The following is a 19,280-nucleotide window of genomic DNA, read 5'->3' as shown; positions in this document are numbered from 1 at the left end:
CAGAGTAACTTGGTTTCTTGTGTGCATGTAAACATGCCTCATAATCCACTGCAGTTATCAGTACTTTGCACCGTTGACTGAAACGCGCTGACTGCTGCAGTCAAAACGGCTGTTGATATATCAGTCACAAACAGTTACAAGCCACATCCTACAAATAACTGACACCTGTTGAAATTCAGTCAGTGACTTCCTATTTGACCACAAATTCTTCCTTCTTGGCTTGAAATCACTTTTTAGAGTGTCACTACTTTTCTGTTGCATTAGCATTTGATAGATTTGTTGACAAATGAACCAACTGTTATTGCTAAGAGCAGTAAACATGACCAATGTAACGACATTTGAAGGTGGAAAAAAGTTGTTTAAAACCACTGAAACTAATATGAATTCGGTAATACAACACCTGTCCTGCTGCACCTTTTTGACTATCCAGTTGAGCCAGGAATGACACATGTTGGCAGCAGAGCTTGCAAATCACCAGTAGCATGATTGGGTTTCTTGTGGCTTCCATGGCAGTCAAACAGATTCCTAAGGCAGAGAATAACAAACATATTAATAATTTCAAATAAAACCAAAAGGAGTTTCAAGGTATCTGCAGATTTCTGTGAGAACATTTAAAAAAGAAACAAAACTGACACCTAAAGCAAGAGAAAACATCATACCGTCCAGCTGTTTCCAGAAACGAATATGAAATGGATTGTAGTCTACTGCTACAAAAATAAAACTACAGCTGAAATATGCAGCATACAGCTAATAACTAAGTCATTAATGCAAAGAAAACCCTTTGAGATTTAACTTTGAGAGAGGGATGGAAATTAAAAAGACCCAGAATGCATAGTAACAAATATTATGCACTTGCTTCTACCTCTCTATATAGTCAAGTCATTTCTTCTTCTTCCTGGTTCTGGTCTCCCTGAGCCACTCGAGGTGAGGTGGGATCTGTTGGGACAGCCTGTCTCTGCATTATGAGACTTACTAACCTGGATAATGAAACAACAATACAAAATATATGCTTATACACTTAGTAGAAGTAGTAGTACTGTATTTTTTTCACTCAAGTGTATGCACTACTACTGTACTCGGTACCATTGAAATATCCCAGCTTTGTAAAGGTACCATCCTGCAGCAGCAACATTCAGGAGAAGCAGAAAGAAGAATAAAACCCAACAAGGGGTGCAGCTTCCTTTTGGGACACAGGACACAAGAAAGAAGAATTCTGTGTTAGGAAATACTGATATAAACGGCCAGTTTGTTAGAAGGGTGTGAATCACAAGCTTCATGATACAATATTATGTCTTTACTCTGGAAAACAATACAATATTTGCCGATATAACAAAGTCTGCCATGATATGATTTTGATCGATGATGATACAAATTAATACTTTTATTTTGCAATGATAATATTGGATTGTTGACTCACCTCACTACTTTGTTATACACTGTACACTGATTAATTTTATTTGCAGTCAACCACATCCCAAACAATTCATATCCAAATTCAAGTCCACACTACACTTCACTGCCATGTCAGAGGGGAGCTTTGGGCCTACTTAGTTTTTCCTTTGCATTAGTTTTAGTTGACGTCCATTTTGTTTTCCCCTCTTGTGTTATTTGGTTTGGCCAGTATATATGTTCCCTCATGTTTAATTATCTTAGGTCAGTTTGGTCAGTTAACAGGAGCAACAAAAGACTGGGGAAGATGTGGAATGATCAAAAGACACCTGTTTGAAACATTCGAGGGGTTAACAGTATCAGGCAACAACATAATTACATATTAAAAGGACTCTTTGACAGGCTTGTTCAAGCATCAGGCAACAGTAAATAACAGTTTTCTTAACGCACAATTGTGAGGAATTTAGGGATTTCACCACATCCAATCCCTAGTAACATTAAAAGATTCTGAGAAATCTGAGAAATCATTTCACATAAGGGGAAAGGCTGAAAAACAACACTGAATGCCCTGACCTCTGACCCCTCACGTGGCACTACATTAAAAACTGACATGATTCTATAACAGACATTACTACATGGGCTCGGGAAACACTTTGGAAAACCTTTGTCAGTAAACAAAGTTTGTCTTTGCATCTACAAATGCAAGTTTGCAAAGCAAAAGCCATATATCCACATCGCTCAGAACCACTGTTAACTTCTCTAGAGCCTGAGCTCATCTGAGATGGACACTGAATGTGAGAAATTGTGCTGCGTCCTGACAACCAACCAAGACACATTTTGCATGTGTTCAATCAATGTTTTGAAATGAAGGAGTTCAGGTACCAGTCTGGCCTTCCTGCAGCCCAGAACTGTCTGTTATTGAAAATGCGTGATGAATTATAAACCACAAAGTACGACAACAGAGAAAGAATTTCACTTCAAAACTAAGTTGCTCAGTTCCCAAATGCTAACCATGTGTCTCTGTACTGTATTAAGTTAAAAATAGGTCAAAAAGGTTTTGCCAATCATTGCATTCTGTTTTTATTCATGTTTTACCCAGTGTACAAACTTTTTTGGAATTGGGGTTGTAGTTTCCTTGTTTATTGTGTGCAAGAATCAAATGTGTTTTTGGCTTTAAGCCTTCATCAACATGATACAGAACAGCAGAAATAAACAGGTGAGATCAGCAGAGAGAATAGAGAACTGCATGATAGGAAACATCTGTGAAGGAAGCTTCACATTTAAATTTCTCAGGGCAAAATATTTAAAGTTGTGCAAGTTTTCATACTGCCCGGCAGCCTTTTCCATTTTTAAATGGCGTTAAAAGAAAAAGCTGATTGTTTAAAGGCAGAGCCTCGTTTAGGGATGCTACAATCTGCCCCTGAAGCAGACCTGTCTGTCAGCCAGTTTGAAAGGATGTTACACTAGATGTACTTCTCTCTATCTATCTAGGGCTGAAACGAGTTAACCTATGGGAATACAGTCAGTTTCAATGTTTCCAATCTCATCTGTGCTTTTCCTGCTACAACGTGCCAAAAATATCTGCTGTGAAAAAGGTAAAAGGTCCCTTAGCATCATCTAATGCTACTACTTCACAAGATAAGACATGCTTTAAGTTTCAAATCGCTGTACCCATGAACTTAAATCATTTCCTGTACTGCACTTGAGCATGGGCAGTAAGTCATCCATTCACTGGTTTTCTTTTATGCATCTGGGTTTGGTGGCAAATTGCTGAGCAGTCACGCCTTTCAGCTGTCAGCCAAATGGGACACATGATGTATATCACATGTCACATATATCTGAGTTTGTGCTGGGTTGTCCTTTCAGCTGGACAAAGCCAGAATACTTTCACAGGGAGGTATTTGAGAGGAATCTTAATCACATTCAGCGATTTAAAGCCAGAGCTTGTCCTCATGTCCTCAACAATGAGTCCATTGATTTGTTACAGAAATTCATTCTGCTGCAATCTTTCCTTTTTTTCACAAAAGTCACAAAAAAATGACAAAAGAATCAAACAGCATCCACAACAGACTGAAATCTAAGCACACAGAGCAGGAACAAATGCAGAAAAACACCAAAACACTTGACAAAAAATGGACCTCACCTGTAGCCACATGCACATAGAGGTAACCAATTTTATTTCCATGTTTGTTAGATGCTTCACACTGGTAGAGGCCATTCAGGTCAGCGGTCATGCTCAGGAAATCCAGCGTTGCACCACCCAGTCTGACAGCAGACTGAGGCCATGTGTTGTCAGATCTGAAACAGGCGAACAAAGACAAGCATTGAACTGTACAGCTAAATAAAGACTTACAGCAACAGGCCAGAAAATCTTTCAGAGCCTAATGGATTCATTGATGTAAATGACTCTTTTAAGGGTCTGTTGATTTTTTCATCACCTTTTTGCAAGACGTTGTTTTTCTAATGTTAAAATAACTGTTCCCTCCATGCTTTTATTTTGAAGGTGTGTTTAAATGTTATGGGCTTTTGTTTTGGCGCCCTTCTGGCAGCACAGGAAGTGTATATGTAAGAAGCGAGGGAGGCACTTCAGGTCCGAAAGTTTATGTAAAGGACAAGGAACAATGGGTTACACGCTCTTGCTGTCCACTGCGAAGGATTTATACAAACTTACAAGCACCTAGCTGGAATGGGAACAAAGTATTTATCTGTGACATGTTTATTTAATTTAGCTAACTGTGAAAGGGTGTTTTATGTGAACTGCTGCCGTAGCATTATTGTTTATTTATTTTTTGTTTCATGTTTATCTTTCCTGTAGCCCTTACGGTGTTTCCTGAGGAAAGGAAAAAAGGACAAGAAATGAATTTATGTTCAGAATAAATGCCTTGCGAAACATCAGTACGCTTCACCGTTGTCTGGCTGGGGTTTTCTACAATTGAGCCAAATTGCCACAGGGGTCTATCCTTTGGTCTATTGTTGTTTATTTTGTATGTAAATAACATAATTCATCCAAATCAGTCTTTTTATGTCCATTTCATTGGTGATGATGCAATTTTATATGCTCTAGGTGCAACCCCAGGCCCTGACCCGTCTTCAGTCTGCTTTTGATTTCTTCCAGTTATCACTCATTAATTATAGATTAGTTTTATTTACAATCGGTCCCACGTACTCACCTGGAGACCGGCGGTGATTGAGACTTTGAGGTCGTAGCAGCTAAACTATGGAACTCTTTTCCTGCACTTACAGTCGGCTGATTCTGTGGACTCATTTAAAAGTTCAGACAGGCGTTTGGGTGACCTGTATTCACCAGATCTTATGTTTTTAGTGTGCAGTCACATTGTATATTGTGTCTTTTTCATTGTGATTTAGTTTTAATCTTTACTCCTTGTAGACTTCTCTTTTGTATTTGTTTTTAAATGTTGTGTAAAGCACTTTGTGACTCATGTCTGTGAAAAGCGCTATATATGGTTTTTCTTCTGCTTCGTAAATGCAGAAACAACAAAGTACACCGAGTGGCCACCGAGTCTGACTTTCCTGCTATTAAAACTTCAAACGGCACATATATTGCTCTGGTTGAGTTTTATAAATATCTCATGTTTTGTCTTCTGGCTTGACAGAAGACTATCATTTAAGATTAATGTTAGACATCCGACTCAAATATTAAAAAACTTTAATATTTTTTAATATTTTGTATTGTTATGCTGCTCCGTCAACACCTCAACGGTTAAATGCTGTGTATCACACTGTGTTATGTTTCATTACAAATACCAAATTTTGTACTCATCATTGTTCTCTGTCTCACATGGTTGAATGGACAGTCAAGCAGAAACAGGTTTCTCATGATAATCATTTACAAACCAGACTGTACACTTTAATAAAAGCTTTGCATGCTTCCAAATAAGAAAACTTACACTGAACTATGCAAAAAATTGAAGACTTAGTTCAAAACACAGACCTTGCTGTGTTGTTTATCCATTAAACAAAACTTGCTTTTAGTGCCGTTTATGGTGATGGTATCTACATCAGCAGCTGGAGTTTGTCCAGCTCCCAAGCCATTTCTGTTTTTGGAACACTTGAACTTGAAGGACTCCTCCATGTTGCCTTGACACACTGTTCCTTTATGACCTTAAAACTGCAGTTGAGCAAATGGCCCCAGTACAATATGGTTAATTTAGTGGCTAGTACTTTCAGTTATATCACAAGATTTCTGGCTTCAGTGTGACACCGTTAGCGACAGTTGGAAGCTAACTGACCAGATTAGTTTTATGGCCCCAAGATAATGGACACTTTGATAAAGCTGAACCCTTTCAAGGTTTCTGTAAAAAACTTGTGTTGAAGTTTACAGCCCAATACAACTTTACCAACAGAGGAAAATTAAAGTGGCTAAAATCAAAATTTTTATATCAACAACAGATCAAATGACTATTTGTAATGAAAAAGGGGTCACTTGTAGCGACTGTCACTCGACTTTCCAGTTCCCCTTGTGTCTAAGGAGCATGTTTTTTACTTAAAATACATATCAAAAACTTGACTCATTAATATTTCAATATTTTATTCAATCATAATCCTGAAAAATATACACATAAAGCATATTGATAATGGTGCCATATTTCAAAATTTGTCTAATTTCCACCCTATTTAATTGACGTCATGTCAGATGCCTGATCTAAAAAAAAAATACTGGACCTCAAATTCAAAAGGAGCTATGATGTATATTAATTTAATAACTTATCACTGTCAATCCTTCACTGAACTGGACGATCAGTATTATGAGTTATTTCATCACTGGAGTCGTATGCAGGTAAGACAATTGCTGGCAGTGTATTTTTTCATCAGTATAAGCCAAAGAAAATACTTTTTGTAAGTTTTCTGTTGACTGAAATGAATTACAGACAGTCTGTAATGTTAGTTTTAGATATTTCTGTCTCATTTGTAGCTGATAAAGTGAACAGAAAGTACGAAACAGCAGAATAACACTGTCAGATGATGCATGGCAGCAGTGCAGACATCACTTCTGACACGGGAGTGATGAAGAAACTTGTAAAACATTAATTCAACTAACCAATTCCACAAGTCCATTCAATCCCAGCACATTTCAAATCTTGAAAACATTACATTAAAATTCAGGTGTTTTCAAGGATTTCCAGCATCCTTGACTGTACCACTGTACGCTAAATGTCCAGCACCAAACAGACAGAGTTAAAGACTCTGGCTGGTGAACTCAGTGGAGCATTTCTCTGTTAAAGAGCCAAATATTTCCTTCAGGAATTGATGGAGACGAAGAGCAAAATTTATGATGTAACCAGTGAAAACTACAATTGAAGTAACCAATGTTTTAAGAAAATAAAGACATGGGGGCAAGGTTAGGGTAAGGTACTCATTATCACAGTAATGCTATTAGCAGTGGTGAAATGTCAGTATATTTATTCAAATACTCTACTTAAGTACAAATTTGAGGTACTTGTACCTTACTTGAGTACTTTCATTTTATGCTACTTTACACTTTACTGTCTTGGTTCACTCTCAGCAGCAAGTGTTGTACTTTTTTCTACACTATATTTTTTTAACAGCTGGAGTCACAAGTTGAATTACAAATGAGGTATTCATGTAAAATACAGGTGACGATCTTACAAAATATAATGCCTAAAAAAACAACACATAAAATCAGCTCCACTTCAACCAGTTGCATCAATAAAATGATATTTACACATTAATGCATCAGAAATAACTATAATAGTGTATCACTGTAAGGGACATTGTTCTGTATTCTTCTACTTTTACTTCTGATACTTAAAGTACATTTAGCTAATAATACTTTCATGCTTTTACTTAACTAACATACAATGTTAATATTTTTACTTCTGTAAAGAATGTTAAATCCTTCCTCCACAACTGGACAACTGGACACAACTTTAACTGAAATCCCTTGTGGTCAGTCTTTTTTGGTCCAGCACACTGAGCTCCAGTTGACCATAAAATCCTCCAAGCTCCCAGGCAACCACCACAATGGTAAGTACTGATTAACATATCCTGAGCTTTTATCCCCAAATGACCTTTTAAAGCCACTGTACCATTTATCTTTCTTGGTTTCCTGGGGAATAACCACTGTGAGAGTAAATGGCTATTCTGGTTATTTTAGGATTTAGCATTGTTGAGTAACTACACAACAATCATAAAAGTGCATGCATGCTGGTTTTTGAGACACAAATAACTGACCTTGACTGTGTCTAAGTTCAGTGAGGCTGCAGCAGAGAGCGATTCTTACAGTTTCTGCCTGTCTGTGTGTGTCTACTTAGTGCATGCAGCCCTGTGTCAGCACTGTAAAAAGTGTTCACTCATCTCAATTTCACAAAATAATTTCAGAACACACGTTTCAAAGAATTTAAGTCAATTTGGCTAATGGCACAATTCTGTTCCCAATGTACAGCTTTTGTGAAAACAAAGTAAAAGATAAACATAATATTGTTTACACAGAGAGAGGTTTGTTCAACGTACTGCACCTGGTCCATGTGAAGTCTGCAGTTGGATTGGCTTCAGTCACACATTCAAATGAGTCTTTGGCTTGTTCTCGTATTTTCACTTCCAATGGTGGAACTGCAAGAAACAGGCAGAAAGAAAAGGTTGTGTTATTGTTGAGAGAATACTATTCACAGTAAATCAGAATAACACTGATCACCCAAGTTTGGATCCCTTCTGTACTGATCATTGACATATATAAAGATGGACAACATGAGAGCTTCGCAAAAGTGAAGCCAAAACATTTTGATCAGCCCCTCTGGCGGCTGGCGAAAGTACAGGCCATAAATCCATGTCAGCAAACGCAACATGAGCCAAAGGAAAAATAGAGCATGTAAAATAAGTTTTTGCCCATGGTTTCTGTCACTTAAAGTAGTTCTTTTCACACTGATGTTTGTTAAGTGCTCATTGTTCTAGTATGTTTGTTTTTAATTAGCTATTGGATGCTATACACAGCGCACATCATGATTGACAGCTCAATCCTGCTCACAAGGCGGTCGAGTCCTCAACACTGCAGCTCCAACCCTGATTACTACACGGGCTCCAAATGGTGTCACTAGCACAAAATGGCAGCACTTTCCTGAATATTTTGGCTTCATTTTTGTTTAGAGTGAGAAAGAGGATCTGCATTATTTATCTGTATTTTATAGTCAGTCGGGTACCTACACTTGGAGTTGTTGTTGGAGTACTAGTTTTTAAGTTACCTCTCAACACTGCTCTGCATTGGATATTATTATTATTATTATCTTGTTAAATCTAACTTCAATGATTTCTTAACTGCTGCTACAGACATACAGAAAAAAACAACTGATAAATGTACAGATCTATTCATATAAATAAAGTATTTTAAAGCTTATGTTCCTTAAATTCAAAAACATTACCAACACACCTAGCAGGAGTCCACATGTTTACCCTGAGTTTGTGTTGTCAGGATACTGGAATTTCTCATTCAGTACAATACCTTGAAAGATATACTATATTAGATACCACAGGGAAAAATTGATTCAACATTGAGGGCAGACAAGTTTAGGAAAATGACGAGACTATGTAGGCACTGAAATGGTGTGTGTCAACTCGCTGTCGGAGAGAAGAGAGCACGAGAAAGTGCAGCTGGTACCACAATGAAAGCGTTTCAAATATATATATATTTAGGCTGTGTTTTCTTAGCACTATGACACAGTAGATAACTAAAGGTCAAAGATAAACATCACAGCAATGTTTGAACAGATGGTGACACAGTTGAAACTGTATCCTACATTCTTTCAAGTCTGGGTGGCAAACAATGTCAACAGTGTCTATTTTTTCAGTCTGATAGAAAAAAGTTGGACAAAACAATGGAGAAGTGTTCAGTTCAAGGTGAAAGCAGGACGGGGAATTCCACCAGAAACAGTAGCCCATGTAAACTGGGAGTATAAAAAAAACAGTTTCTTTTCACCTCTTCTTCTTCAGCTACTAAACTACACCAAGCACTGTTTTCTCTTTTTATTGATCACTATCTTCATCCACCCTTTGTCCCTGCCAGTATAGACCCTTTTAGTGCTGACATAACGCTGATGTCACAGTTTTAGCTTGAAAGGAACGTAAACACAAATCACTAGCAGTTGTGGCAGTAGACCAAGTAACCAAGCGAAAATGTCATCTTGCTGTGTTGTTGGGTCCCAGAATTGTAATGATAATAACGATGGCTCAGAATTTAAGTGTTATTTCACATCATGCCACTGTCAGTAAAAAAACGCAAAGGTGACTTAACATGTTAAGACAAAAGCTTCAGAAAATCTTTGTATGAAGAGTTTTAAGCCTGGAATAAAGCCAACCAACTACAAGATGAGCAGTAACCATACAACGTCTGACTCAGAGCAAAAAACAGGATGGAAAAACAAAAAAAGGTACAAGACTGTGAACATAATTAGAGGAGGAACTACTCATTCCATGAACCACTGCAATTTATAGCACTTTTCTTAAATTTAGCTTGTCATATTGTAGTGTTTATATTATTAATAACTGTTGTAATATATCATACTTTATGTTGTATCTGTATATAAATTATATTCATAACATCATTATTCGTATGACTGATGTTAGCTAATGTTAGCTAGCTAGCTAGCCAGCCTGCTAGTGGAACTGCCCGTTCACGGGTGCAGAAAACATTTCTATGGTAACAGTGAGCTAATCAGAGTCATTGCTATTACATTTTAGGACTGTGGGTAGTTTTGTCTTTCTTACAAGAAGGTTGACATCATAAAAACTTCTGCATTTACCATCGTTTCACAGTCTCGCGGCTCGTAGCCTACCTTGAATGGTTATGACATTATGGCTAATAATCTAAATTCTATATGCAGAATATGAATGAGATTTTCACTTCCAAAATGTCACTGTTGAGCTCTACAGGACACCAAAATGTGTCCAGAAAGAGCCCTGGGCCTTTTGATCTTTTTCTGGCCATCCGTTGAGTCTTGGTTGATGACTATGACCCCTTCCCAGCTGAAGAAGTGACCTGTTACTTTCTGTGACGTGGCTTCGCTGCTGAATATATGGGATGACAACTTGCCTCAGTTGTATTCTTGTTGTTGTATTAGGGCGTATTCAGATTTGGTGGTTTTGAGAGGATTCTGCCATTTGTTTTTGCCCAAATATTTAGGTGTGGCCTAGAAAAATTATCTTAGTGCAACTCCAATTAGTGGTTTTGGATTTAGGCTTCTTCCAGTGAGTTCAGTACACTCGTCTGCAACCATGGCCACATGTCAAAGTGAAGCAAATACTGCAGATTACAGATGTGATTGGTTGAAAAAATACAGAAAACATTATCAGCCAGTATACAGTTTGTATAAGTTTGAGTTTTCCATGATAAAAATACACTACAGGTGAATTGCAATGACTAATATGAGCCCCTTCAATTCAGAAATGCCATATCACTCTCCTATGCGGAGTTTATCACCATTTATACAGTTAAAGAAGTTTCTCCATTTAAAAAGAAATGTGAAAGCATGCTATGAAACTGACTCTGCATTCTCATTTCTGGAAACACCAGCAGTTTATTTTCTCAGAAGTGTCAAGGGTGCTACTTGGGTTCAGACAAGCCCTGGTATATTAAAAAGCTCAGCATCAAAACCCTGTAGGAATGTCTGGTCGGAGCACTAGCTAGTTTCTCAAACTGTCAACGGCAATGATCTGGAAGAGAATTTGTCTCTCTTTCTCTGTCGGGGATTGATCATGTTGTTCGGCTTTGTCTTGTCTCTATTCTAGTTTTTGCCAGTCTGGTCTTTCACAGGCTGTTTTCAGAAACATAAGGCAGCTACAGAACAGCTGGGCACAACAGCATGGTTGTTTTCCCACTGACAAAAGTAATCCGCAACTGCAGCTGTTAGCCTTAAAGGGATAGTTCAGGGTAAAAGAAATATAATGAAAACTTGGTTTGACATTAGTATGTTGTCCCTGAATTTAAATGTAATTAAAAATGTGTAGTTCACATTCCTAACTTAAAAACATGTATAAAACCAAAGTAATATAAATCAGGTATGAAGAAGAGTAATAATGAAAATACTGAAACTTTTTGGTTGTGTTTGCTTGTATTATTGTTATGGCACTTTATTTATTTATTTATTTATTTATTTCTGTAACATGTCTGAAAGTTTGATTTTTTCATTTTCTGAAGACTTATGGTGTAACTACGACCATGTACTTAAAGAGTTGCCTTGCTAAAGTTGCGTTGTAAAAAGGGTAGACGTAGTAAGAATGAGCTTCGGCCTACACCTTTTCGATTAGCTTCATCCCTTGTATTATGTTTGTTGTTGAGGCAAATTTTCTATGTATTCGCTGGGGGTGGATTTTGAATGCTAATCTAATAAATAAATAAATAAATAATAATAAAGAACATTTTCACTTGCAAACTGGTCACGTTTGTTGTCATAGCAATATATCATGAGATTGTGCTGTTTCCTGTTTCGGAATATCGCAGCCTTATCTTTGAGACACAGCTCTGCTCTCTGTCCAGTACAGCACAGTAGCTGTCAGTGACGATAAGCCATTACACGTAATATGTAAGCAATCAGTTAGTGCTGTGGATACAACATTGACGAGACTGCAGACTACACACAGAGGGAGGCAGCCACATCAGAGCCAAGATAGCACATTTTTTAATAAATTTAATTGGCAGTTTGATTTTTTTAAAACTATAATGATTCTGATAATTATAAAAATGCTGAATGTTGGAGCTAACAATCAGCCAGGCCCGTAATTATTTATTCAGACATCACCTGCAAGTTTTAAAATCCAGTTATAAAAACAGCTATACCTCGATGTTGCTCTCTCTATCTGCTTCCTCTCACACCAGCTGTCACTAGTCATGGAAATATTGTGGCTGCAAATGCATATGACCAGCATATGACTGATAAGCACATAGGAAAACTCATCTTGTCATGAGTTGTTCCTTCAGCAACACCATACTTGCCAACCCCTTAACACCTAAAAAAAACAAGGAGAATTTGTTTCGTGCATTCTGGTGATCTTTACAGTGAAAATAACAAAATAATAACTGGACATTTTTTTGCAAACAGTTCCCTGCAGATGATCTATAACTGGCACTTATTAGCTGGAAAACACAATGGGACCACAGCATTTAACCTTAGCTAATTTGAAGGATGTGTTAATTTAGGCTGCTCTTATTGTCTGAAATTTGCTTGTGTATTTCTTTCTCTTAATGTTCTCCATATGTTCTCACTCACTGAGGAAGATGGGGCACAAGCATGGATGCAAAGAGCAGTCGATACAGCTGGAATGAGCAGCTGTCCTCCATGTCACATGCAACTCTACTGTTGCACAGCACTAGCACTTATGACAGAATGAAAATGACTCTTCACATAGAGTGGCAACTGTAACTACAGATCTGTCATGCTTTACATATCTCTACATGTTGAAGCAGTTTGCATGAAGCTGAACAGTGATATTCTGTGTCTGAGTTTGGAGTGTGGAGTCTTTTTTCAAAAACCTAAAACACATGAGCAAAGGGGTGGAAAATGGATTTAGCCAGTCACAGTCCACTGCAATAAATCTAATCCCTGTGCTTCCTTTCCCCATGTTAATGACTGTATTTATGCCATTTATCATAAACATGTGTATCATATGTCATACCTGACCAATATTTGCTGAGATGTAAGTTAGCTTTAGCCTCAGTCTTTTAACATTAACACTATATCATGTATACACCCATAAAGTAACTTAACATATTTAAGATATTATCTCTTAATTATTTATTCAGTGTGTCACATCTAAACATTAAAAAGTCAGCTCACTTGAGGAGTTTAAGCATTAGAATTAGCTTACATTATCTTGTTATGCTATACTATGCTATGCTATGCTATGCTACACTATGCTAATGCTGAAGACCTTATGTTTCTAAAAATACTCCCAATTTCAGTGTTAAATTCACCACCATCAGTGTAAACAGAATATGTGTAGTGTGAGAACGGAAAGTTTCATAGCAACAGTAACTAAGGACAGCAGTGAGGACACTCTCAAAGTGCCATTAGTTAATAGCCAGCCAGCAGCTATTTCACAAGGTGTCATTCCCAAGAAAATTCCAAAAAAGAAGAAAGAAAGCAGAAGAAAAGTCTGAAAAAGTCAAAATATAATAGTGAAAACGTCTCCCTGACTCTCATGTTAGCTGCATAAGTAACTGATGTATGGAAGTGTTTTGTATACCCACATTCAACTTGTATGATGAAGTCCAGGGTTTCTTCTTTTGGCAGGGCTGCACTGGTTACAACACACTTGACTGAATGATTGTGGATTTCTCTGGTTGGGACTCCAAACAATGAACTGACTGTGGTGGTTGTACCGTTGGCGTGCGTAATAGAGTTGGTTTCTGGCCTCACTTTTTCTCCCAGAGTACCAGTGTCCCACCTCAACTCCGCAGGAGGCCTGGACCCAGCAGCCGTGCAGGTAACAAGGGAAACTTCATCATTACCCAAAACAGGATGATGATCTTGCAGACTTGAGATGGGAGGCACTAGGAGAATTACAGAACACAAGAAAAGTCAACATGCAAACTTGAACAGGCATTACAAAACATGACCCCACACAAAATTGCAACACAAACTCTTTCATCTGTTATTATTTCATAAATATGTCACAATCAACCAGAAATTGTGTTTGATATGAGACATGAAGTTGGATGCAGCACAATGTGTATGCATAAAGACCTGCAAAATCTTTGGAATGAAAAGTTTTTACCAATTCATATTCCATTTCTTACAATACTTTTTTAAAAAATGTAAGTTTTTGTATTACTACCCCAAGCTTCTATAAGGGGGTATCTCATAATAACCTTTTACCCTCAGGAAGATGTTGCAGATTACCAATGACAAATATCAATATCGACAAGAAATCCCTTGTCCCAAGTGTCTTCAAGGTAATTAATGAATTTGGGATCTGGTACACTAAGATAAAGGGTAACACTGCTGAGTTTGCAGCAGTACACTAATGTGGTATTGCAATCAGTGAATAGAATATAAATGTCTGATTTCACTGTAGCTTTTCTAAAACACTGTGATGCAAGTTGAAATGTAAGCAAGTGAAACTGTGAGAAAAAAGCATTTTTTAAAAAATAATTAATAAAAAAAAAAATCAAACACAATTTGTTCCAGGCAGAATAAAACTGAAATCTGTTCTAAATGTTTATAAATATAATATAAAAAATATAAAAGAGTACAAAGTGGGAAAGCTCGAAGTGATTGGACAAAAGCTTGTGCAGAATTAATTTAGATTGGTTGAATTTATATGAACTGTTGCGACTGCAGCTTCCTGGAGGGACTGATATATGGGTTGTGGTGTTGAATTGTTTGATGTGTATAACATGGGGAGACTTACTATGATATTTCTAGTTCACTTGTACTACTACTACTACTACTACTACTACTATTCTTACTACTATCATAGTAATGTTTTAAAAAAGGTAAAAAAAAAAAAAAAACAATAATAATAATAATTCAAACATGAAATTATTCTTGCGTGGACCAAAATATAATACAAATCATTATTCTCGACTGATGTATGGAAATCAAATGCCTTTATTTAGTGTGTGAATTACCTGGTTGCAATCATGGCTGCCCCAAAGTTTTAGTTGTTAAGACTCAATATGCAGTGTACAAGACTTAAGTTTGTATTTTTATCCATGCATATCCATGATGTTTACACAGAAAAAAAACACTGCTTTTCAGGTTTTAGAGGGTAATAGTACATTTTCTAAACTACACAACATTTTGATTGCTGGCACTTTGCAGCAATCATAATTAGTCACCTTTTTAGTGACAAATGTTTCATTGATTTCTCCCAAAAGTTTTGCCGTTGACTTTCACTGTGTCTCATGTTTCAAACAAGGCGTCAACAGATTTGAAAACAGATTTGAATACAGGTCTTTTTGACCAACTTATGGAGGAGTGAAGGTTTCAAGGCAGCTGTCATGTTCAACAGTTACCAGTACCAACTTTTGTTGCTTTGTACGCAATTATACTGATATAAAGGTGTTGATTTCAATTATTATGTTATGAAGCAAAAAGTGGTACCAGGATATGGTTAAGAAACACTTTTGAACCATCACTTTGACCTATTAGTGTACTTTATACGTTAATAAACCTTTATCAAATCATCCAGAACATATTTAATGCAAAGCATAATACCAAGCACGTTTAGAGGTATCTGTGTCTGGTGGTTTCCACTGGGGAACAACGTGAAGATGCATGTGTAAATCCCTTCATCCATCAGTGTGACATCAGACAACTTGAGTGATCCAATTTTGTCAGTAATGCTCCCAAAAAATTCAAATCGAGTGTCCTGTGTTTGGACATGCTGTCCATTTTTAGCCACAATCGTAAAGAAATGTTCATTTTGAGGTTTTCCTCTGGTCCTCCTCTCCCATGAAATCTGAGTGATAGTCTCGGAGGTCTCAACAAGTTTGCACGGTAAGACAACGGTCTGTCCTTGGACCACGGTCATGTTTCCTCCAATCACCTGGAGAGCTATGAGGGGCATAAAAAAAAATCTTGTCAGAATTTTAGATCAGAAGGCAGAAAGACAAATAAAAACACACAGGGTGAAAATTAGAACTCAGTCATTATCTATCCTCCCTCATGGTGACTGGAGGTTGGGTTTAGTTTTTGATTCCACAAAACACTGCTGAAGTTTCACAGGAAAACCTTGTTGTAGAATCTCCAAAACAACAACAACAACAACAACAACAACAACAACAACAAAGTTTCCTAAAGTTCCAACATGCCAAGTTACCTTGAAAGACTTCATTTACACCATGTTTTTAGCCTAAATCTTCACTGTAGAACCTTCTTTAAAATTAAGTCTATTTATATTTATAAATCAATTATAGATCATCGTGAACAAATGTATTAATTCCTCTTTATTGTTACTATTCAAGTAGTTATTAATTAATGACATGCTCATTCCTGTTTCCGTGACACGTATACTATGAGACTGGTTTGGGCAAACAAAGACCTTTAGTTGGCTTAACTACACACTGCAACTCATCCACACCTTACAAACTGTACTATGCGGTTCATTTAATTCCTTTTGCAGTCAGTTAACTAGTGATGGGAATTCCGGCTCTTTTTAGTGAGCTGGTTCTTTTGGCTCGGCTCCCTAAAAAGAGCCGGCTCTTTCAGCTCCCAAGTGGCTCCTCAGATTTTTTGTTGCCCAAATTAATTTATTACCCAAAATAATGTAAAATTAATTACTAATGTAAAAAACATACATTATATCAAATGTTTATTATTTATATGGCTTTATTTATACACTCAATATACTCAACATGGAGGAGAGTACTACAATATAAAGCAGAGTGCTAAATTTTGACAACAAACACCACATATTATATTAATTACTAATTTTCTGTGTAATTGTAATATTTAACACTGGATATATTAGTCTTCTGTTGTGCAATGAAGTTTTAATCTGTCAACAAGCAGATAATTTGGTCTGATAATAATAAAGATTATATATATATGACTTATATATGACTTGGTTTTACAAGGCAGATAAAAGAACAGATGTTACATGTATCAGAAGGGGGATCTCTTCTATTTTAACTTCAATCAGCGATCAAGAACGCACTGTATTTCTTCAGCTATGATCGTGGTCTGCAGACTACAGGTAACCTATTCTCTCTTAACTCTGTTGAAAACTGTTCAACTTGACTGTCCGCAGGTTGATTCGTCCGTTGTCTGTCTCTCGGGGGAAAGCTCAGCACTGCCCCTAGAGGCCTGGAGCACTTCCGTTGTGTGACTGTATATGCGGCGTTTTCATTTTGCATTTGTTTTCTCATTTGCAGCGCGTTTCTGTATTTGCAGCGTTTTCGTTTTGCATCTGTTTTCCTATATGCAGCGCGTTTCTGTATTTGCAGCACGTTTCTGTTTATGCAGCGCGTTTCTGTATTTGCAGCGTTTTCCTTTTGCATCTGTTTTCTTATATGCAGCGCGTTTCTGTATTTGCAGCGCCTGTCTGTATATGCAGCGCGTTTGCACTTGTCGGCCACCGTAATAACCCCTCCCCTCCCCCTTCTACTCAGTGTGGACACACACACACACACACACACACACACACACACACACACACACCACCAATCATGTGCGACTTTAACAGAAAAAAAGAGGAGAAAAAAACAAATCGGCTAAATAAATTACTATTACTATAAATTATTTTTTTTTATTTTCTGGCAAATCCTATTGTGGCAGCTGGTAACATATGTTCACTTAGTTATTCTTAAATAAACGGCTGAAAATGTATCATCTTCGTTGTATACGTTGTATATTCAACATTGTGGTACCAATATTTGTAATGTGTGACGCTGACCGTAGAGGCTAGACAAAGCTGTTTACAGGGAAGGATTCAGCCCACTTACCGTCTACAGCTGTGATCAGGATTAATGCTGACACCGGGAAAAGCATAATGATGTTCTTGGAGGAATACGGGGTCCATAGTTTATCGTGGAAATGGCAAAAATAAACTCCGTCCATCCATGCCCAAGCTTGATTCAGACTGCAGTCACGACAGCCTCCACTTCAGGACTGGGCATTCGGCCCAGATACAAACCACGCCTTTCGGTTTTTATTTTTAAATTCTTGTGAGTGCGTTTCTTCATGTCACAGTTGATCGACGTGAGCGATGTTTGCAGTCGCGGCGTCTTCTGCTGAGGTGAGCGAGACACGCCCACAGCAATGAGCGAATGGGGATTTTCATTTTGTTCGTGGAGGAAAACACTGGAGTCACCAAGTGAGCACTAAAGAGCGTGAGGTTGATGCTGAATGTCGAGCGTTTAATAAGTCATGGACTGTTTGGTATTTTTTTTCACGGAGGTCAGCAACAAGGCTGTGTGCTTAGTTTGCAACGAACATGTTGCTGTGTAGAAAACAGTATTATTTTTTGTCAAGATTGTTTTTTGGCATTGACAGTCCACACTGAATTATCCAAAAAAACAAAACAAAAGTACTCCTGTTCTCATAAATCGAAAAAAGTAACCTACACGTGTGTTTATAGGTCAGGACAGGAGATTTTGGATTTTTCCCATCAGGTTTGTTTTGTTGCTCAACAGTTCTTATCAAAGAAGCAAACACATGATGATTCTGTTGATGATGTTTGTTCTGTGTGTACAAAACAGTATTATTTTGTCATGCTATTTGTTTTGGGCACTGAGAATCCAGTGGATTATTAAAAACAAACTAATGTTCTCATCTGAAAACAGTAATTTCTGCATTTCTTTATTTTTATTTTTTATTTTATTATTATTATTTTTTTGTATATTTTATACCTGGCTGTTGTGCAGCTAACAGTTCTTGCCAAAGATAAAACAGGTATACAGGATGGGTTGTGTCCATAGCATTCCTGGTGTGCTACTTTAGATTATCTGTACAGTATTTTCAAAGACTCCTGCATAATTTAATATTCTTAATAAGATGCTGTTTGGAATGATTTAATAAATGCTGAGGACTAAGAGTAAGTGTACAGTGTGTTTTCTATATTTAATCTTAGCGATAAAAGTGAGGTACAGTGTGACAAAAATTTGTGCGGCCCCCTGGCAACAACCAGGACTTCTCATGTGGCCCCAATCAGTCAGTCTGTTTGTCAGTGTGTCTATGAATCAGTTAATAAATTATTTGATCAACTAATCTATTAATTATTTAAACAAAACAGCAGAAATGAATACAATCGTGCAATTTATATAAAAGTATTTCCGCTGTTCATTAGATTTGATATGAAAAAGGAACTACCTGATTCCACAGGCAAGTTTCAATGCAGAATGACAGTGTCACAGGGTGATGGTGTGTGTGTGAGGCTGGTCCTGGTGGCGGCACTATCTTTAGGTGAAGCTCTTTCGGCTT

At 37.3% G+C, this 19,280-nt stretch overlaps 1 protein-coding gene across 1 annotated transcript; it reads right to left on the bottom strand.

Moving 5' to 3' along the window:
- Positions 1 to 874: 874 nt before the first annotated feature.
- LOC146322863 (nectin-1-like) lies at positions 875 to 16,486 on the bottom strand. Its single transcript, XM_084725540.1, has 6 exons — positions 15,576 to 16,486; positions 13,604 to 13,906; positions 7,887 to 7,980; positions 3,533 to 3,687; positions 1,084 to 1,180; positions 875 to 977 (listed from the first exon to the last, which is right to left on the bottom strand). Exons 1-6 carry the CDS (start codon positions 15,925 to 15,927, stop codon positions 875 to 877), a joined length of 1,104 nt encoding a protein of 367 aa, XP_084581666.1. The 5' UTR covers positions 15,928 to 16,486.
- Between the last annotated feature and the right edge of the window lie 2,794 nt (positions 16,487 to 19,280).

This window comes from Lutjanus erythropterus, chromosome 8, assembly GCF_056507025.1.
Source record: "Lutjanus erythropterus isolate fLutEry1 chromosome 8, fLutEry1.hap2, whole genome shotgun sequence".
In the NCBI taxonomy this organism is placed as follows: Eukaryota; Metazoa; Chordata; class Actinopteri; order Lutjaniformes; family Lutjanidae; genus Lutjanus; species Lutjanus erythropterus.
This window is presented reverse-complemented; position numbering and strand designations above follow the sequence as displayed.